This window comes from Ovis aries, chromosome 1 (genome assembly GCF_016772045.2).
Source record: "Ovis aries strain OAR_USU_Benz2616 breed Rambouillet chromosome 1, ARS-UI_Ramb_v3.0, whole genome shotgun sequence".
Classification (NCBI taxonomy): domain Eukaryota; kingdom Metazoa; phylum Chordata; class Mammalia; order Artiodactyla; family Bovidae; genus Ovis; species Ovis aries.
In genome coordinates, this window is record NC_056054.1 from 215,179,192 (window position 1) to 215,201,762 (window position 22,571).

The 22,571-nt window shown below is 39.0% G+C and overlaps 1 protein-coding gene across 1 annotated transcript in view; it reads left to right on the plus strand.

The window, feature by feature from the left end:
- The window catches only part of SPATA16 (spermatogenesis associated 16), a 256,040-nt gene that overhangs the window by 150,095 nt on the left and 83,374 nt on the right, over positions 1-22,571 (plus strand). Inside the window, 1 exon segment of the mRNA XM_042243815.1 lies at positions 17,126-17,210. Within this exon segment, the coding sequence (XP_042099749.1) occupies positions 17,126-17,210 (85 nt within the window).

The following is a 22,571-nucleotide window of genomic DNA, read 5'->3' on the forward strand; positions in this document are numbered from 1 at the left end:
TGCCCTCCTCAAAATTGTACTGTACCAGAGATACCTTTGAAGAATGCCAATAGCTAGTTCACAAGAGAGAGTTAAAGAGCTCTAAGAGAAGCAAAATCTAATGACAGGCTGGAAGACAAGAATATTTGAGTGCAATAAGGGTTAAAGCAGGCTGCAAGAGGAGAGTGGCATTCTCACTTCAAGCTCACGTAACTATACTACCTATATTAATTATAAGGTTCTCTTAGTTTTTCAAGTACAGGAAGAAACGTTAATAATAATAGAAAATTAATACACTTTTGAAGCAGTCTCAATAAGCCTGTGTGGGTATAAGCTCTTCAGTGAAGGAAGCAATGTCTATTTTATTTTCCTAAATACCAGTATTAGTGCCTGGGCAGAATAATCATCTGCAAATTGAATGCATATCAGGCACTGCTTGATGTGCATCACGTATAATAAATTATGTAATCCTCCTGACAATCCTGTGAGGTTGGCAACTATTAACATATGCATGGTAATATGAGGAAACTGAGGCACAAAGAGGCTAAGTCACTTGTCCAAAGTCATACAGAGAAGAGATGGCAGAGTTGAGATTCAAGCAAAGGCAGTCTAGCTCCTATATCTTTGTTCTCAATCCCTGTACTGTATTGCTTCTCTCTTAACCTGATGAAAATAATTTCTTCAAAGTTATTAATGAATGGTAATGCCATCATCTTCAGAAAAGACACAATTGTACAATACCATTTAAAACTGCAACCTAGAGAAGTGACTAATTTGTCATTTTGGGCCCTTTAAGTCATTGAGGGAAACATTTTAGGGGTATGAGATTTTTTCATGCTTCATAAATTATCTACTTATCCCTAGATGTACTGTTGCCTTGAAAAAATTATCTGTTTAAATGAAGAAAGGTACTAAGAAAGGCAAAAACTGAATGCTATAGTTCAGACCTGAGGCCAGGGGAAAGTGGGTTTTCACTGTTGGGGAGGGGGGTTTGTGACCAAAATACCCACAGAATATAGTGAAAAGAAAGAAGAGAGAAGCATGGACTATTTAAAGGGGTCTAGAAAAGTACGGAAAGCATATCTGAACACATCATAATTTTGCTTAATATCTACCCTGAATACATATCAGGCATAAAAATCAGCAAATGCTTATGTTACTTGCAGAGCCTCTGCTATCCTTGGAAGAGTGCATCAGTCTTCCACTAGTGAGCTGTTAACACTTGAAGAACAGATTCTATACTGTATCTTGGTGAGATTATCACAAATAAGTTTTGCTGTTGGTGGTGGTGTTTTGTTTAGTTCTTCTACTTAGGTTAAATGGAGAATGCTACACATAAATTGTCTTAAAGATCTGTTCTCCTTGGGTCACAAGTATCCCACGTAATAATTTTGACTATATTCACATAAAGATGTTCCGCAGGTATAAGCTATTTCTCTCCCAGCTCTACATTCGACTCATTCTCACTTTTCACACCAATCCTAGCCTTTCAGTACAGGAAACAAGCTTGCCTGAGTTGGGATCATTCGATTCAACTTGCAACCTTCACCATCACCACACTCACCTTCTGGTTGACAACACTAATACAAATAACAATGGTACCACCTTAAAATGTGTAGGTTTTATGTCATAGATTTCAAATAATTTTACATATATTATTACTTTTACAAATACACACACCCTTCCAGAATATAGGTATTATTAAAATCTTCATTCTAGAAATGGACCATAGAATTTTAAGAAGACTTGGTTTGAGTGATTTGCCCAAGGTCAAGCATGTTCTAAAACAGTAAGAGGCATGAGCCCATGACCTGGTCCAGCCTTCACAAAGGACCACACAAAAAACACTATAGGTGCTTAGGTTATTATATCCAGGGGTCCTTTTCCAAGACATACATACTCTTCCAGCAATGAGCAGTTTTCTTTTGGCTCATATTTTCTGTTTTGTTTTTGAGCCAAAAAATTATCCTGCTCAATACCAGTAAGAAAAAAAAAATGTTCTTGATAATGTAGTCTCAACTATGAAATGTTAAGTAAAAGACAACCTAAAAGAATTGAAAGCCTTTTCCATCAACCTTAAAAGTGCCTCTAATTCTTCACAAGCATCTTTGAGCAGTTCCCAGCCCCTCTCCATTCTGTGGGAAGTGAATGAGGGTGTCTGGGTTGTCAAAGTAACTGGCAAGCACTACTGCCTGTAGAATGGGGTTCCCAGAGCTGGTAAACCAGCGATGCACAAGCCAGTCCCACACAGCCTGAAATGCAACTGCCAAAAACTGACAAGAGTAGCCACTGCTGAGAACCATTGAACGTGAGACCTGCTTCTACCCAGTTAGATGTTCAGAAGTGTTAATTATCTTTATTCTCTTAGTTGGTTTCATTTTATTAGTAAACTACTACAAAACTGTAGAAATGCCTATTATTTCAGTAAGCTGTAGTTTAGATGGCAATCTGTAAGCTACCTTCAAAACCTCACCACATTCATGTATACAATGGAATATTACTCAGCCATAAAAAGGAATGAAGTTGGATCATTTGTAGAGATGGATGGACCTAGAGGCTGTCATGCAGAGTCAAGTAAGTCAGAAAGAGAAAACAACTACTGCATATTAACACATATATGTAGAATCTAGAAAAATGGTACTGCTAAGTCGCTTCGGTCGACTTCTGACTCTGTGAGACCCCATAGATGGTAGCCCACCAGGCTCCCCCATCCCTGGGATTCTCCAGGCAAGAACACTGGAGTGGGTTGCCATTTCCTTCTCCAATGCATGAAAGTGAAAAGTGAAAGTGAAGTCGCTCAGTCGTGTCCGACTCTTCGAGACCCCATGGACTGCAGCCTACCAGGCTCCTCTGCCCATGGGATTTCTCAGGCAGAAGTACTGGAGTGGGCGCCATTGCCTTCTCCAGAAAAATGGTGCAGATGAGCCTAATCGCAGGTTAGGAATAGAGACGTAGAGAGTGGACATGTGGACATGGGGTGGGAGGGGGAGGGATTAACTGAGAGATTGGGATCTACATATATACACCTCTATGTTTAAAATTGCTGGCTAGTGGCCCAGTGTAGTGCTCACACCAGAGGGGTGAGATGGAGGCTGAGTGAGAAGGAGGTCCAAGAGGGAAGGGATATATGTATAGGTATAGCTGATTCACTTCACTTTAGAGCAAAAACTAACATATCACAAAGCAACAATGGCCCAATGTTTAAAAATTTAAAAAAAAATTTTCACCACAGTGTGTGTATATTTTGGTTCTATTGGAAAATTGATTCCAAGCTCCAAAGAACCAGCTTACCATATTGGAGCTTGCCTATGCCAGCAAATCACTCTTTACATTACTCTCCCCCTCTTGCCCTGTAGGTCCCAGGCACTTGAGAAATGTGTAGCTGAGTTTATGAGGAGTGGTTCAGTGACACGGTACAATAGATATAAAGATGGTTTATCAGGCCGTATAATCTCTGTATATCTGGGATTTCTTTTTTCCTACCCAGAGAGAGATTAAGAGAGAGCACGGCAAGCTGTAAGACTATGCTTTTTCCTGACTCCTAAAGAGTTTTACCAGACAGCTCTGGCTACTTTTGCTGTAAGCTGTTCTGCTGCGAATGGATTTATTTTCTCCTCTGTATCCTCTTCTTTCCAACTGCTTTACATTTTATATTAGCTCTAGAAACTGCTGGCGTGAACTATCGAGAGCAAAATTAGACTCAGAATTGTCTGTTTTTGTACAGCCAGACTCTCCTGTAGATATTTTGTCCCTTTTCAGAAAGACCTAAGATGACATTCTTTGGGTTGTGGGGTGTTTTTTTTTTTTTTTTTCCATAATCTTTCCACAAGAAGCTGGATAAAACTTTATGATCCTGTTCTAGATTAGAGAAACAGATGTTCTGGATTTTGACACATACAGAAAGGGGAGGGTGCCCTCTGCTGGTGAATGTTCCAAGGACAGGGACTCAATTCTTGGTCAAGGGACACTAGTGGTTGGGAAGCAGACCAGATCACAGGTGGGAACGTTCCCAGAGGAATACTTCAAAAGGAAATCTTCAACAAAAAGTACTAACTAAGCAAGCTTCTCAGGTTTATCAGGCTCCATAAACACTCTTCAGATAGGGCAGTACATTACTCAATTTGATGCTGCTCTGTGACATATGCAGAGTACATCATGAGAAACACTGGGCTGGAGGAAGCACAAGCTGGAATCAAGATTGCCAGGAGAAATATCAATAACCTCAGATATGCAGATGACCACCCTTATGGCAGAAAGTGAAGAAGAACTAAAGAGCCTCTTAATGAAAGTGAAAGAAGAGAGTGAAAAAGTTGGCTTAAAGCTTAACATTCAGAAAACTAAGATCATGGCATCTGGGCCCATCACTTCATGGGAAATAGATGGTGAAACCATGGAAACAGTGTCAGACTTTATGTTTTGGGGCTCCAAAATCACTGCAGATGGTGATTGCAGCCATGAAATTAAAAGACGCTTGCTCCTTGGAAGAAAAGTTATGACCAGCCTAGACAGCATATTAAAAAGCAGAGACATCACTTTGCCAACAAAGGTCCATCTAGTCAAGGCTATGGTTTTTCTAGTGGTCATGTATAGATGTGAGAGTTGGACTATAAAGAAAGCTGAGCACCGAAGAATTTATGCTTTTGAACTGTGGTGTTGGAGAAGACTCTTGAGAGTCCCTTGGACTGCAAGGAGATCCAACCAGTCCATTCTAAAGGATATCAGTCCTGAGTGTTCATTGGAGGGACTGATGTTGAAGCTGAAACTCCAATACTTTGGCCACCTGATGTGGAGAGCTGACTCATTTGAAAAGACCCTGATTCTGAGAAAGATTGAGGGCAGGAGGAGAAGGGGACGACAGAGGATGAGATGGTTGGATGGCATCACCGACACAATGGATATGGGTTTGGGTGGACTCCGGGAGTTGGTGATGGACAGTGAGGCCTGGCGTGCTGTGGTTCATGGGGTCGCAAAGAGTCGGACACGACTGAGCAGCTGAACTGACTGAACTGTGACACGAGTCAGTCTCTACTCTAGAGGTATACTGTTGGTTTCAGGCTAAACTTGTTACAGTATTATTATTTATGATTTCCTTGAGACTCAGATATTAGTTCATTCATCTAGAAAAGGAAAGAATTCACTTTTAGGTTTTTCTTTTCTCAGAAGAATAGTAGAAAACGTCTTCTCACAAGAGTAGAAGGTAATGTTTTTAAACATCCCGAGTGTCTGATACTTGGAGAAGGCACTGGCGACCCACTCCAGTACTCTTGCCTGGAAAATCCCATGGATGGAGGAACCTGGTGGGCTGCAGTCCATGGGGTTGCAAAGACTCGGACACGACTGAGCAACTTCACTTTCACTTTTCACTTTCATGCATTGGAGAAGGAAATGGCAACCCACTCCAGTATTCTTGCCTGGAGAATCCCAGGGACGGGGGAGCCTGGTGGGCTGCCATCCATGGGGTCGCACAGTCAGACACGACTGACGTGACTTAGCAGCAGCAGCAGCAGCAGCAGTGTCTGATACTGGGTCACCCCAGGACCTGGAATGGACCATATTTAAGGACTCAAATGCCTTCATACATGCCTTTGTCTTTTGACTTTTTCCTTAGGAATGGTGCCAATGTCTAATTTTCTATTAGCCTACAGTCACTGCCTAGTTTAAGCTCATCCATTATCTCTCAGGAGAATTCCAGCAATGACCTCCCACTTGCAAGCTTCCCACCTTCAAATGCATTCTCTGAAGAGCTGCCAAAGGCAGCTTCCCTAGTGGTCCAGTGCTTAAGGCTCCACATTTCCACTGCAGGGGTACAGGTTTGGCTCGATCCCTGGTCAGGGAACTAAGATCCCATGTGTCTCACAGTGTGGTCTAAAAAATTTTTATTTTTAATTTTAAAAACAGTTGCCAAGGTTCTTTCTGTAAACCACAGAACTTCTAATGCCATTTAGTACTTTAAACCTGTAGGATAAAACTCAAGCTCCTTCATGCCTTCTCCCTGCTTTCCTTACCTGCTCTAGACTTGGCAAGAAGGTCCCACTGGGGTTTCCCACTCTTCCTTCTACTTTCAAGCTCTGCATCTATGTTCCAACTGTACCCTATGCCCTGAATGCCCTTCTCAGTCTTATTCTCGCTTTGCTTGACTAATACCTGCTCAACATTTTAGGTTGGACCAGGTTCTCATCTTCTGTAGGTCTCCTTCCCTGAATACACCAACCATCTCAGCTGCATGTGTGCATATATCAACTATCCCACTTTACTTGTTGAGATATAATTATCTCATGCATGTATGCCTCCCCACTAGACCTTGATGATAGGCATTAGCTTATTCATCTCAGAATCTCCATCTTTGTGGAATAAATGAATTCACAAAATATGCACATTTGAGTCTGATAAAAGCATGTATTACAAATCCATATGGCTCTAACAGGACCTCAGTTCCACATAAACCCATATCTAAAGAGCAAAGTAGAGACACCCCTGTATGTCTGGAGGCTGTCACTGTTCCTGCTAAACACAAGAGATCTTGACTGGGTAAGATCCCACATCACATTTCCTGCCAATAATCCTTCAGTTGTTCCCTAACTTCTGCAGGAAAAAAATCCAAACTCATCTGCTTGGAATCCAAGAATACCATAATCTGTCCTCGACATAATTTTCTGGCCCTCTCTTCTTTTACACAAACCTTCTGCCTCTCCTTAGATTCTGCATCAATACTTTCCACCTTCAATGCCCTTGTATGTAATATAAGGGCCAAAGGGGGCGGGGGAAGCTCCCTTTTCTTCATCACCACTTAAAAATAATGATAGTCATTCTTCAGGTCTTAGCACTGAATCACTCTATTACAGCCAAAAGTAATCATTTCCCCCTTTAAAATTCTATAGCACTTACGCTCTGCACTTCTTAGTTAACATTATGTACTTAACATTTGCATAGTTCTTTACAGCTATAAAACTGCCTCGTATTTTGATTACTCTTTTCAAATATGGCTGTTATACCAATACTCAAATTGGCAGCTCACAGAGGTCAGCATTGTGTCCTTATACTTTTGAATGTTGCCATGACTCTAAATCTTATTGTAATAAGCATTTACTGAAAATGTTGATAACCCTATTTGGGGGTTTCGCATAGAAAAATTAATCATCAAAAATAAAAGCAAGCTTATATATATAATCTGAAATGAGTTTATTCATTTAGACCTCTTCAACTAGACATATATTTCTCTATAGGAATAATAATACATTTCTTGATATGGCCAGGAAAGGAAAAGTTGACTGTGTCAGATTAACAAGCCAGAACCAAGGAGAAAGCATGTCTGCTGGTGAGACAAACAGGGGATAGGGACAGGAGAGGAGGACCAGACACCAGTAGGTGATAGTAACTACCCTCACTGTTTCATCAACCGCAGCAGTAGAGTCTTTAGAGAGTACCAGTAGTCAACAATTTGGCGAGAAATTAGCACCAAGGAATTCCAACAAAAGTTAACAAAGTCTTGTAAAAGCCACAAAAGAAAAGAATGGTTTTACATACTAACAAATAGTACTGTTAATAAAGAGTACAGTACCACAGTGAAGAGGCCAAATTTTGCTGTCAAATGTATTTTGTTCAATTCTGATCTTTTCACCACTTTTGGAAAACTAATATCCTCAATCTGAGGAACCTCAGTTTCCTCCTTTCATAGCTTGAGTGTAAGAATTACATGAGATGGAAAAATAATTACTGTATACTGTGCTGGCCAAAAAGTTCGGTTGAATTTTTTATAAAATGTTACAGAAAAACCCTAATGAAAATTTTTGCCAACCAGTACATGGTAGGCATTCAAGAAATATTAGTTGCTGTTACAAATAACAATACTATTATTGTTGTAGTGTGTGGTGGTTATCAATTGAGAATCTAGAGACAGACAATATTTGAAATTCCTGGCTAGCAGGCAGACAGTGAGCTTCAAGGAAAACTCTCATCCATTACTGGACAATCTTGCAAGAGCAGGTATGGCTAGGACTCCAGGATAACCACACCTGGAATCAAGTTAGGAACACATTGAACTAGGTTTGGTCTGCAAAAGGTAGAAGCTTGGTCTCAGGGACAAATTTGAGCTATTAGAATTAGGCAATTAGGCACAGTGGCCTGCTTGTTACAAAGATCCAAAGACTAAAATTAACTTACTCAGTGTCCATCAGCTACTGAAATGCATGAACCTTCAGCACTACAGGGGCTGAGCCTCCGGATGAACTAGGGGTAGTAGAGTAGGAAAGAGGATGACCAAGGCAAAGGGCAAACAAAAGCAGACATAAGTTACTGGGCACCATATTCATCAGGTTTTCCAGAGAAACAGAACCAGTAGGAAATAAATATACATGGAACTGGCTTATGTGATTATTGGGGGGCAAGGAGTCCTATGATCTGTAGCTAGCAAGCTGAAGACTCGGGATCTACCCGGGCTGCAGTTGCAGTCTGAGTTTAAAGACCTCAGAACCCAAAGTGCCAATGGGTTCCAAGCCAAGTCTGAATCCGAAGGTAGGAGAAGACTTGTCTCAACTCAGAGACAATCAAAGTGAATTTTCCCTTCAGTTCAGTTCAGTTCAGTCGCTCAGTCGTGTCCGACTCTTTGCAACCCCATGAATCGCAGCACACCAGGCCTCCCTGTCCATCACCAACTCCTGGAGTTCACTCGCCCCACGTCCATCGAGTTGATGATGCCATCCAGCCATCTCATCCTCGGTCGTCCCCTCTTCCTCCTGCCTCCAATCCCTCCCAGCATCAGAGTCTTTTCCAATGAGTCAACTCTTCACATGAGGTGGCCAAAGCACTGGAGTTTCAGCTTCAGCATCATTCCTTCCAAAAGAAATCCCAGGGCTGATCTCCTTCAGAATGGACTGGTTGGATCTCCTTGCAGTCCAAGGGACTCTCAAGAGTCTTTTCCAACAGCACAGTTCAAAAGCATCAATTCTTTGTTGCTCAGCTTTCTTCACAGTCCAACTCTCACATCTATACATGACCACTGGAAAAACCATAGCCTTGACTAGACGGACCAACCTTTTTTCTATTCAGGCCTTCAACAGGTTGGATAAACCACACCTACTTTGGAGAGCGCAATCTGCTTTACACAGTCTATGGATTTAATATTAATCTCATCCCAAAACACCCTTATAGACACACCTAGAAGAATATTTCATCAAATATCTGGGTACACCACAGTTCAGTCAGGTTGACACTTAAAATTATCCCCCACAAGCACCTACTACTTATCAGGTGTGGAAAGAGGCTCAAGAACAGTGCCTCCTGAGGTTTAGTCTAGAGCTACTTCTGGAGTTGATGGGGATGTTCTGTGTCACTCACTGTAGTAACCACTAGCTATTTGTGGCTATTGAGCACTTGAAATGTACCTCGTGTACCTGAGAAACTAAAGCTTAAATTTTAATTTTAATTCATTTAAATATTAAATATAAATAGCTACATATGTCCAGTGGCTACCATATCAGATAATACAGGTCCAGGGAAAGCAGGTAATACACAAGTAAATCAACAAGTAATCACACAATGTGAGACTTACACAGGAAAAGGATAAGATTCTGGTTGAGGTAGGGCAGAACTTATTTAGTTAAAATGGTCTGAGTAGACCTCGCTGAAGAGGTTATCAATGTTTAAGCTAAAGCCCAAAGGCCTAAATCTTGAGAAGGAGCAGCCAGATGAATAATTGAAGGAGTAGATAGATTCCAGGCAGGAGGAACCACATGCACAAATGCTCCAAGGTTGGAAACATCCTATTTGCATTGAGCAACTGAATAAGCCACACTGGATGGAAAAAGTGTTGAGGAGGAAAGAAAGGACAGCCTACTACAATAGTGGCAGGCCACCATAGGAGTTCGGGTTTTATTGAAGTAATTTACAGTTACATTTTTAAACATCATTGTGGCTAACTGCCATGTGGAAAATATATGAGCCTACAAAAAGATGCATTGTGTGTTTGTGTGTGTGTGCATGAACTTGAGTGAATGTGCTAGTTTGGCCCTCCTCCCAATCAAAATATAATCTCTTTAGTATTAGCATGTATTTGTATTCAGAAGGAATATGCACTTTGCATCCATATTAATTTATATAAAATTAATGGTGTGCATATACATATGCTCTTGAGCTTTCTTAAGTATAAGAAGAAGGAAACAACCTGTTAAATACAATGAAAATAAAGAAGAATTCTGCAGTGAAAATTATCTGATAGATACACATCTAAGAAGTACTTAAACCAGTTACACAAGTGAAATAGCTGCATACAAACTCTGAAAGATTATCTATAAACTCTTGAGAGAGGTCATTTTCTGGTTGCAGAAGAAAGGAAAGGAGTAGCAACTTAAAAAGGTTAAAAAGACAACCGTGAAACTGACTAATGTCAAGCAAAGGGGACCCACAGAGAAAGATTAAAGAAATTGGAGTTAATTAACTTAGGGAAGAGAAGATTAATAAACTATTGTGAGGATACGTAGACAGAGGATAAAGTCTAGTTGGGGCTGCAGCACCACTGGATAGATAACTGAAGCCCACAGAATAAAACTGCAGCAGGTGCTATTTATGACTGTGAAACTGGAATCAGTGAGGAAAGCAGAGCAATGTCCTTCCACGGAAGTCTTTAATATAGAATAGATTATCATCAGTCTCATTTGAAAGGTTTAAGTGTGATCCTGCCCAAAGGCAAGATGCTGAGCGGAATGACTTTTCAAGGTCCCAGTCAGTCAGCCCACCAAGACCACACAGTGGATGGTGTGATGCGATTTTCTTTTGTTTACCCATATCTTATTGTTTTACACCACCATGTGGCCACACTGAGTAGAAATGCTATAAATTTTGAATCTGAACATAGGCCTGGAAAAATGTCAATAATAGATTCTCATACTTTTAGAACTGCACAGTCTATTTAGAGATACTCAATGTGTAAAGTCACCTGGCATGAGTATCTTTATTCATCATGATTCTTTTTCAATATTAATTTGGAAAACAACACTGATATCTGTCTTATAAATAACAACATGTCAAATTCTTTTATTGTGCATTTGCTATTTGATAGAAATAGGATTTGATTTACAATAAGCTGAATTCATGACATAAAAATCTTTTATTTTAGATGCTATTTATTTGAAAGCCAGATTCTGACCCTGTTACATTTAACAGATATATTAAGTAAATGTGACTTCAGAAAGAATATTTTTTAAAGAATTCAAATACAGTATCAAAAGAATAGTTGATTTACTTGCAGAAAAAAATAGTAATTATCAACACATTTTTCAAGACATCATGTTAAAAATAAATTTAAATGCAACACATTAAGCCACTCTTTTTGGTACCTTTTTTCTTTCATTTATGTGGTAAATACATCAGCATCCATTAGCATTTGTTAAGCTCTCATATGAGCTAAATGTTGCATTGGATTCTATTTAACACATTGGAGAAATCGACAAAGCCCAGTCTGTCCCTTCATTTCCATGTCACCTCTACTAAAAAAGCTTTCTGTTAAACATGGATGGTGAGGTAGACCTAGAGCCAGGCTGCTTGTGTTACAGTCCTAGTAAACTATGTGTCATAGTTTAAGCTTTTTAGTTGAAGTAAATAATGTTTTGTCATTTAATCAACAAATATTTATTGTATGATGACCACACTATAGAGTACCTCATTCACAATGCCAGGCACTCCGTGGGCACTGCAGAGAGAAGAGTGAATCAAATACGCAACAGTTCTGGCCCTCAGGAAGCTTCCCTTCCAGTGATGACCCCACAGTAAATACTGGGGCTTTGGGGGCCTAAGGTCTGTGTTATAATTATTCAACTCTGCTACTATAGCACAAAAGCAGTCATAGACAAAACACAGTGCACAAATAGATGAGCATTGCTATGTTGTATTAAAACTCAATTAACAAACCCAAGTAACAGACCAGATTTGACCCACAGGCCTTGGCTGGCTGACCCCATAGTTGAAGAAGACAGTAATAAATACTACCAAAGTGAAAAATTATAAACACTATGTGAAATGGTGATAAGTACTGTGGAAAAAGTAAAAACAAGCAAGAGTATGAATAGGATTAGAGTGTATCAGGGTCGTCCTTTACTGAGAAAAATAACACCTGATTAAGACTTGAAGAAGCTGAGCAAAAGAGTCAGGGGTGTCTAGAGAAAGAATATTCTAGGACAGAGACTGTCAGGTGCAAAATCCCAGAGGCAAGAGTGTACCTGTTCTTTTTGAGGAAAGCAGGTGGACAGTTTGGAGCAACTAGGAAATGAGATCAGAGAAGTAATATGTGACCAGATGGCATGAGGCTCAAATTCCATTTTAAAGATGAGTTTTCACTCTGAGTGAGAATAGGAAGCCTTTGCAGTTTTAAGCACAGCAGTGACCTGCTCTGGTGCACTAATTTTAATGGGATCATTCTGGCTGCTGTATTGAGAATAGACGGAGGGAGAAGCGAGAAGCAGGGAGTCCAGTGTGGAGTCTGTTGCAATAATCCTGGTGAGACGTGATGGACCAGATGGCAATGCTGGAGGTGGTGAGAAGAGACAGGATTTGAAATAGGTTTAAGATAACCTGACCAGAATTTTATCTTGGATGGAATGTGAGACAAAGAGGGAAATCAGTGATGACACTAAGATTTTTGCCTAAGAAATTAGATAGATGGAGAAGACTGCTAGAGACAGGAAGAAAGGAAGATCAGGGTCTCAGGTATGGAGATAAGATTCGGTATCCCAGTAGAGATGTTGAGATGGCAGCTTTAACAAGAGCCTGCAGATCCAAGAAGAGGATTAAACTCGGTGTATAAATGAATGAGCTGTCAACCCATGGATAGTGTTTAAAACCATGACACTGATGAGATCACCAAGGGATTGAGTACAGAAAGAGAGAGAATGGGTACAAGCATTGTGCCCTGGGAACTCCAAGGCTAGGAGTCCAAGAAAATGAGGAGACGCCAGCAAAGGAGACTGGAAAGAGCACCCAGGAAGATAGGCGGGAAGTCATAAAGAGCAGAGCTGTGCAAGCCCAGTGGGAGGAGGATACTGGAGGAGAGAACAGTTGCATCAGTTATACTGGAGAGGATGTGTAAACTAAAGCCTGAGAAATAAGCCACTGCATTTAAGAGTGTGGAGCCCATTAGCAGCATCAATAGGAGCAGTTTCAGTGAAGTGGGAGGAATAAGAGCCTTGCTGAAGTGAGTTGCAGAGGGAAGTTTTTGTTCTTTCATTCATTTGCTTTTTTTTTTTAAGAGAAAGAATTAAGATGATAACTGGAAGGGAAGTGAATCAAGAGAGGTATTGGGGGTGTCTTGTTTTGTTTTAAGATGGTAGGAAGAACAGCACTTTTGTGTGTTAGTAGAAAACTCTGAGAAAAGGAGAAATTTAAAGAAAGAGCAGGAAAGTAAGAGAAAGAGCAAGAAAATTGCTGGAGCAGTTTCCATGGGTGGGCAGGACAGGATAAGATCTGGAGCAGAATTGTGGGTGGGCCGGATTCACATTCTGCATGTAAAGTGCTTCTCATGGTGCTCAGCACTTAGTATATCTCAAAACAGACATATTAAACTCCCAACTGTCAATTGAAAGGGTTTGGCTAAAGTGATCTTACAGTTCCAGTGTAGCTACAACATTCAGTAGATGAGTCAAAGAAAGTTGAATAGAATAAAGAAGATGAAAGGAAGACATTTAGAAGTAACACTGAGTCACATCAACTAGCATCTAGGATATTAGTATAAAGGTAAACAAAAGTCTAAAAGATCCCTGAAGGAATGTAGGAAGAGTGACGGGTTAGTGTTTCCTTCTGACTCATGATGTGAGTCAAGTCTCAGGATCCCACCAGGTACTTGACCCCTTGTAGATAATTAATCAATTATCTTTGCCCTTTATAAGTTCAGCATGATGGAAAACCACTATCTCTTGTCTCACAAGCACTGCATGGCACAATGTTATTTCCATGCCCTTTTCATGTTCTTCCACTGATGTTTACAATGTTTCATAAAGGCTAAGCTCTAGCGCAGCCAAGATAGGGCAACAGACAAAGGAAAGTAGGGGGTAAAAGCATCACTGCCATTTCCATTGAGAAGCAAACGGTGTCGGAGCAACTGCAACCCCATTGTGTTCCTAATATGAACACAGCTCTGTGCCAAGTACTGGGAGAAACACACTACACTTATGAAAAATAGCCCAGCAAACATGGAGCTCTATGAAACTATAGTTTGTTATCTTTTTATGGTTATAATAATTTTGCTTCACTGAGGGCAGGTAGTAAATTTCAATGAATCTTAATTCTTCACTTAATTTCAATATAGATTTGGAGATGTGTTGCCTTGGAAAAAGGACTTGAGCCCCCATGTGTCATAAAATCATACTTAAGAAAGCAGTAAACTTTGACCACACATTGTAATAGAAAAGCAACTTTTGGAAAACATTAATAAAAACAACAAAACTCCTCATTTTGCAACAATGAACTCAAAAACAACTCACCAAAAGGTTTACAAATGCAGGAAAGCTGAGAATCCCACTGTAGTAACCTACCTCCTCTTCTCTCACAATTGTTCCAATCCAAAGCGCCAAAGAATTGATGCTTTTGAACTGTGGTGTTGGAGAAGACTCTTGACAGTCCCTTGGCTCTCTCAAGGAGATCCAACTAGTCCATTCTAAAGGAGATCAGCCCTGGGACTTCTTTGGAAGGAATGATGCTAAAGCTGAAACTCCAGTACTTTGGCCACCTCATGTGAAGAGTTGACTCATTGGAAAAGACTCTGATGCTGGGAGGGATTGGAGGCAGGAGGAGAAGGGGACGACAGAGGATGAGATAGCTGGATGGCATCACGGACTCGATGGACGTGAGTTTGAATGAACTCCGGGAGTTGGTGATGGCAGGGAGGCCTGGCATGCTGAGATTCATGGGGTCGCAAAGAGTCGGACATGACTGAGTGACTGAACTGAACTGAACTGAACAGAAGGACAGCAATGACTAACATGAGAGAAACAATCGATTTAGATTTTACTTAACTTGAGCCACTGTGTCTATGATCCAGGGTTAACTGTTATAGTTCTTGCATGTCTCAAAACTGTGAAGTTTCTTTCCTGAACTCTGCTCAATATTTTTAGTACAATATGTATGTTGTCCCAGAAATATCTAAGGGGACCTGTGGCTAGAATGTGTAGAAGCTGGTGTCTGACTACTGACTGACACTTATATCTAGCTTGCCACCTGTTGCTCAGCTTAATACTCTGTTTATCTTAGAGTTAGGTAAACTATGCTACATCTGGCTCAGGATATGTGTTTTATAAATAAAATCTTACTGGAACACAGAAAGTCATCCTTATGTGTTTATTTATTGTTTACAGCTGCTTCTAAAGGCAAATATAAGTAGTGAGGGCCAACAAAGCTTAAAATATTTACTATTTGGCCTTTTACAGAAGGGGCTTCCCTGGGTGGCCCTAGTGGTAACGAACCTGCCTGCCAACATAGGAGACATAAGAGACATGGGTTCGATCTCTAGGTCAGGAAGATCCTCTAAAGGAGGGCATGGCAACCCATTCCAATATTCTTGCCTAGAGAATCCCATGGACAGAGGAGCTTGGTGGGCTACATACAGTCCATGGGGTTGCAAAGAGTCGGACATGACTGAAGCAACTTGGCAGGCACTCACGCCTTTACAGAAAGAGGCTTCCCATACCTTGTTTAATGGCTGGTGTCCTCATTAAGCAGTGTTTGTCTGCGCCGTATTACATATCCGCATGCTGACAAAAGGAGGAATCAGAGTGCAGATGAAGTCTTCACCTCTGAGGACCCAACTTCTATGAATCTAGAGTGTACTGCCCTCGGCAGTAAGATTTTACATTTTCCTTGATATCTTAAATTCAGAATTTATAAAATGGATTTCTGTTAGGTGACAAGTACCTACATGTCAAGTAGATTTCCTTTTTTGGTTATTAAAGGAAGAAAATTTTACAAGTGTTTCTGTGCTAAGTTGAAAAATATAAAAAGGTTTCTAAAAATTATTCTTAAATTATTGCCATTTATTTTGAAATGTCGATGGATAGATTCATTTCAATACCACATGTGTGAAAAGAGAAATATTGAGCTGAATAATCCTTCAAATGGTAGTACTTTTTCCCATTGTTAATCTTGAGAGGCCTAATTTTTTATCTGTCCTGAGCGAAAATCTAAGCATTCTAATTCTTCAACCCAGCACCATAGTAAGTTTATAGCTGCTTTGTCTTAAACAATATATATATTTAGGGAAGGAAAATTTCTAATTCAATTTACAGTTATGTCGAGAAACAACACATATCTGCAGACAAAGATAAGAAAAACATTCAGAGTACAAAGTGATAGGTCTGCTTAAGTAAATAAACTTTTGGTACTAGTGATTGGGCACACAGGATTATTATATGTTTAATTGGCCAATGTGACAATTTGGAATTACTTCTAGTCAGGTTTAATTGGATTTGGAATCTCTGGAGAAAAGAAATAGAGAAGCCCAGCAGAGGAAAAGTCATAAAAGTAAACTGTTTTTCCAAAGGGTGCTAAGCAATGAATTAATATCCACTGCACAATAGTTTTTAATATCCCCTCAGCTTAATAAGACTAATGTGGTGGTTATACACACTAGATTCCAAAACTAATTCAATTAAACACCAAGGCCAGGAAAGCAAAGTTTTTGTTGAGTTGGAAATTTTTTATTTTCAATTTTAAGATGACTAGTTAATCCCAAGGTGAATAATCTCTAATTTAGGTAAAGTCTGAGACATGCCTAAATACCAATATGACAGTTAGCTATATATGTTATGCTAGATTTGAAGATGTTCTAGAGTCCATAAAATAACTGTTACTCTATAAATGCTTTGAAGTTTATTAAGAGGTAACCAAAATGAAGCATTCTCTTTAAATATTCTTACACTATATAAACAGAAAAACCATGTAGAAGACAAATGGCATGTTGCTTCTCTTCTAGATTTAATTTCAGTACCAAAAAAAAAAAAAAAAAAAAAAAGACCTACTTTCTACATTCTAAAATGTGCTTTATGCTTTGCTTAATATTAGCCTAGTCAAATTTAAACAAGATCTTCTTTGGTATTTATATATACTGCCTGCTATAGTTTTTCCTTCTGTCCTACCTATAAATTTTTTTTTAATCTGTCCTTGTTCTTAGGAGTGCCATGATTGCTGACTACATGTTCTGGCTCTGTGGAGGAAGCGAACATGGTATAAGCAAGCTCATCAAACTGTATTGGCAGGTAAAAATTGATGTCCCAACCAGGGAGGAGGAACCCATTTCATTTTTAGAACCAAAATGAAGGACTGGTGCTTAAAAAACTGCTGGAAAAGGTAGCTCTGGGCATATCAACCAGAAGGACACTACTCAGTAGTAATGTATTTATAATTAAGTAGATTTTCTGAGACTAATTTTAAGGGCAAAATTCAAGGTTGTTAACCCTTGGCCCATACTTCAGTTTTACAACCCAATATAAATTTTAGACATCCCAGGAACTATGTTCCCAGACATGCTGCTATAATGACATGATCCTTTAAAATATGAACATTGTGTTTTCATAGATTCTTTTTGATCTGTGAACTGTAAAAGCAAATTCTAGAAGTAATACCAATTATATAATAAATAAAAATACAAACATCCATTGTATTTGTGGGGTAATGTAGCATCTGAAACATTTAATCCATTATAAACTACAGATCTTCTTTCTTATTTATTATTCAAAATAGCAAGAAGAAATCATACCAAAGGTCAACTAGATGTCAAGAAGGAAGTCACAATTTCTCAGAATTTTAAGAAGAATTTGTGGTTGTTCAGTTGCTATGTTGTGTTCTGACTCGTTGTGACCCCATGGACTGCAACACACCAGGCTTCCCTGTCCTTTACTATCTCCCAGAATTTGCTCAAACTCATGTCCATTGAGTCAGTGATGCCATCCAACTATCTCTAATTCAGTCTCCTTCACAACATACAAATCTGTTCTTATCCTATTCTCTCCCCACAAACTGTCAATGACTTTCTCCTGAAATACATTCAAGGTGAGGAACTCATTCCCAAAAAAATAACATCTAACTCCCTAATTACTAAACTACTGTCCTCATTAAAATGGATTTCTACTCCCTTAAAACTTTCATCAAGTGGTTCCCAGTGAGGCCACATGGACCAAATGGAAACCCACTTCCAAATGAAATGTTATCAAATATTTAAAAATCCAGTACAGAAGCCTCTTCCAAATCTCCTCTCCAAACTGTGTGTGGTCTTTTTTTCCTTTGTATTTCAAGATGGTTTAATGTAATTGAATATGAACCTTAGCAACCAACTAGAATAAGATCTGCTAAGACCTGACATTTAAGATAGAAATAATTGTCAACAGTCTCCTGATGCTTCCTGATATTTTCCCCACATTTTCAGTATTGTGTCTTGGTGCCTGGTTTTCTGTTTCTATATCACCTATCATCCCTGTTGAACAATAAAGTACTAGGTTTAACATATAAAATTCTTAGTAATTTATACGGTACCATCTGAATATTTGGAGCTCAATTCACCTGCTATAAAAAGCAAAGATTTAAATTAGCCCTAATATACTCAAAACCTGTAAACTGACCTTCAAAGTATGTAAAATTTAAGACTTTATTTATGTAAATGCAAGACTTTCCTAAGGAAATCTAGACCATGCAAAACAGTAGTTACTTGTATGTATGTAAGCAAATAGTTGTAAAGAATTGCCAGATGTGGAAAATAAGCAAATAATATCTACTATATAGCTATATTAAAAGAAAATGAAAGTGTTAGTTGCTCAGCCATGTCTGACTCTTTGAGACCCTATGGACTGTAGCCTGCCAGGCTCCTCTGTCCATGGTATTCTCCAGGCAAGAATACTGGAGTAGGTAGCCACTCCCTTCTCTAGGAGATCTTCCTGATCCAGGGATTGAACCCAGTTCTCTTGCACTGCAAGTAGATTCTTTACCATCTGAGCCACTGGGGAAACCCATAGTAAAAGAAAGGGGTTATTATTAAAGGATTTCAGAGGTTTTTGAAGAAAGCTGGGAAAGCGATCGAATCTTGAGGATTAGATGATATTCAGCAGACCTGACATTTACTAGGTTCCAAATGAATGCTTGACTCATTCATTCATTCATTAAACAAACACATATTGAGCATCCAATACTTTTTCTACATTGAACAAGGGAAAAATAGATCCAATATTGATATAGCCTAAGATAGGTTAAGCTTGAAATTTTTATAAATGAATTTTTGTCTGTCTTCTTCAGCTTTCAAAAAGTATTAATATCCCTATTTTACTTAACTCAAATTTTTAAAAATATCTCCACTTACCAAAAAGTACATGCTATACAAAAAAGGAATAAAACAAATGCTATTATTTTACTATTTTTCATTAATAAAATACAATAAAAAACATATTTGTCTTTGTATTCTTTTTCTCCTTTAATCTGAAGCAACTTGATATACTGAAAAATGGCCCTCATCTGGAAGTCAGATCTGACTCAGGTCAAGTTCTAACACCAACATCTAACCTAAAGCAGGCTAGACTCCAGAGGAGCTTCAGCTAGAAAATAAGAGGTGATGGTTGGATGGCATCACTGACAATGGACATGAGTTTGAGCAAGCTCTGGGAGTTGGTGATGGACAGGGAAGCCTGGCGTGTTACAGTCCATGGAGTCACAAAGAGTCGGATATGACTGAGCAACTCAACTGAGAACAAGGGATTTGAGTTTTATTCTTAAAGCCCATCTTAGCTCTAAAACCTCATATTTTCAGGGACATTCAAATATGATATCACACAACCTACTGATGATATGGCAAATGAGTGGTTAATATCCAAAATACATAAGCGGCTCATACAACTTAACATCAAAAGGAAAACAACCTGATTTAAAAATGGGCAGAAGACTTGAAAAGACATTTTTCCAAAGAGGACATGCAGATGGAAAACAGGTACCTGAAAAGACACTCAACATTGCTAACTGTCAGGGAAATCAAAACCACAATGAGCTATCACTTCATACCTGTTAGAATGGCTATCATCAAAAAGACCACAAATAAAAAAATGTTGCTGAGAATGTGGAGGAAAGAGAAACCTCCCATACTGTTAGTGGGGATATAAATTGGTATAGCCCCTGTGGAAAATAGTATGGAGTTTGCTCAAAAAACTAAACATAGAACTACCATATGATCTAGCAATTCCATTCCTGAATTTATATTCAAAAACAAAAACACTAATTCAAAAAGATACAGGCACACCAGTGTTCACAGAGGCATGATTTATAATCGTCAAGATATGGAAGCAACCTAAGTGTCCATCAATAGAGTGGTTAAAGAAGATGTAGCGTGTGTATATATACATATATATAATGAAATACTACTCAGCCATAAAGAAGAATGAAGCTTTGTCATTTACAACAACAATGAATGGACTTGGAGGATATAATGCTAAGCACAATAAGTCAGGCAGAGAAAGACAAATACCTTATGATGTCCCTTATATGTGGAATCTTAAAAATACAACCAACTAGTGAAGATAATGAAAAAGAAGCAGACTCACAGATATAGAGAACAAAGTAGTGGTTACCAGTGAAGATAGGGAAAGAGGGAGGAGGAATATAGGGCAAGGAGATTAAAATATGCAAACTACTATGTATAAAATAAGATACAATGATATACAATACAGGGAATGCGGTAAATATTTTATGGTAACGATAAATGGAGTGCAACCTTTAAATTTTTGAATCATTATATTGTGCACTTACAATTTACAAAAATTATATAACTATACTTCAATAAAAAACACATATAAGTTACAAAGTTTAAGGAAAAAAATAACATAACTAGAAAATATCCTGCAGATAAGTTCCACAAACAAAACCCCTCTAACCTGCTCCAACACGAGCACTCCACACCAGTGTCTCCATAGTTACGTAATTCCTTCTGCTCACCAGTCTCTTTCTGATCTTCATTCAAATGCATATATCTTTCCCCAAACCTTGGTCTGTTCTCAATCAAAAGGGGTTTGTGGAACACTGCCAGAGAGTATGCAATCCATGTTAACTTTAAAGAGAAGTCCGTCCCAAAGCACCATGGCAATCAAAGTGTTCAATGCAAGAATGCCCCAAACACCACAGACTAGAAATTATGTCTGCATGTATATTAGTAGCTGTCCATTAAGGCCAGAGACAGGGGCTATTTTTACTATTTCATAAATGAAGAAGTTATGATATATCTGCCTTTCAACCACATAGAATCTCTACCATTCTGGTCAGTTATTCTTTTAGAGATGTTCAACAGGAAATTGAAAATTTCAGAATGTAAAAACTTAAGAACAAGTCTAAACTTACTCTCACAGTCTGTCAACTTACAAACTCTCAGATGCAAACAAACACACCTTTGCTTTGCTGAGTTCAAGAACGGCTTTCAATTGGATTAGGAATATTTTTCATATCATCAGCCCAGCAGGAAAAAATGCATAAAGCTCTACACTATGTGACAGCTCATACTAGGATATGTTGCTTTCATTAAAAGTGTTTGCCCCCATTATTCTATAATAGTATCACCTCTTCATACTGTTCATGGGACTCTCAGTCCCATCATTTCATGGCAAACAGATGGAGAAAAAGTGGAAATGGTGAGAGACTTTATTTTCTTGGGCTCCAAAATCACTGCAGACAGTGACTGCAGCCACAAAATTGAAAGACACTTGCTCCTTGGAAGAAAAGCTATGACAAACCTAGACAGCAGTAGAAAGCAGAGACATCACTTTGCCAACAAAGGTCCATATATTCAAAGCTATGGTTTTTCCAGTAGTCATGTACAGATGTGAGAGTTGGACCATAAAGAAGGCTAAATGCCAAAGAATTGATGCTTTCAAATTGTAGTGATGTAGAACACTCTTGAGAGTCCCTTGGACAGCAAGGAGATCAAATTAGTCAATCCTAAAGGAAATCAACCCTGAATATTCATTGGATGCGACTGATGCTGAAGTTGAAAGTCCAATACTTTGGTCACCTGATGTGAAGAGCCAACTAATTGGAAAAATCCCTGATGCTGGCATAGATTGAGGACAGGAGGAGAAGGGGGCAACAGAGGAAGAGATGGTTGAATAGCATTACCGACCCAGGGGACATGAGTTTGAGCAAACTTCAGGAAACAATGAAGAACAGGGAACCTGGCATGCTGCCATCTCTGCAGTTGCAAAGAGTCAGACATGACTAAGTGTCTGAACAGTCACTTCAGAGGTGAAGAGGGCTGGAACTAATGGGTCACACTGTACCTGCATTCATTCTTCTACAACTTGATCCTCATCTTCTGTTATCAGTCAGTCTCCCCTTCTCAAACACCCCCAAACTTCACAACTTCACCATTGCAAACTAGTTAGCAAAATGGAAAGTCCCTAGTCCAGCCATTTTAAAGTAGTGACACATATGTATTTATATATTGCTCCTAAAGTCATAAAACTATTCCAAGAAGATCTTGAAGAGTAACTTCTAGTCTGTCTCCCAAGCCCCCTCCCTGTTAGATCCAGGGCTAAAGTGAATAGCATCTGAAGCAGAGCTAGATTTAATAGCATCAACAAATGTAAAACAAACAAGTG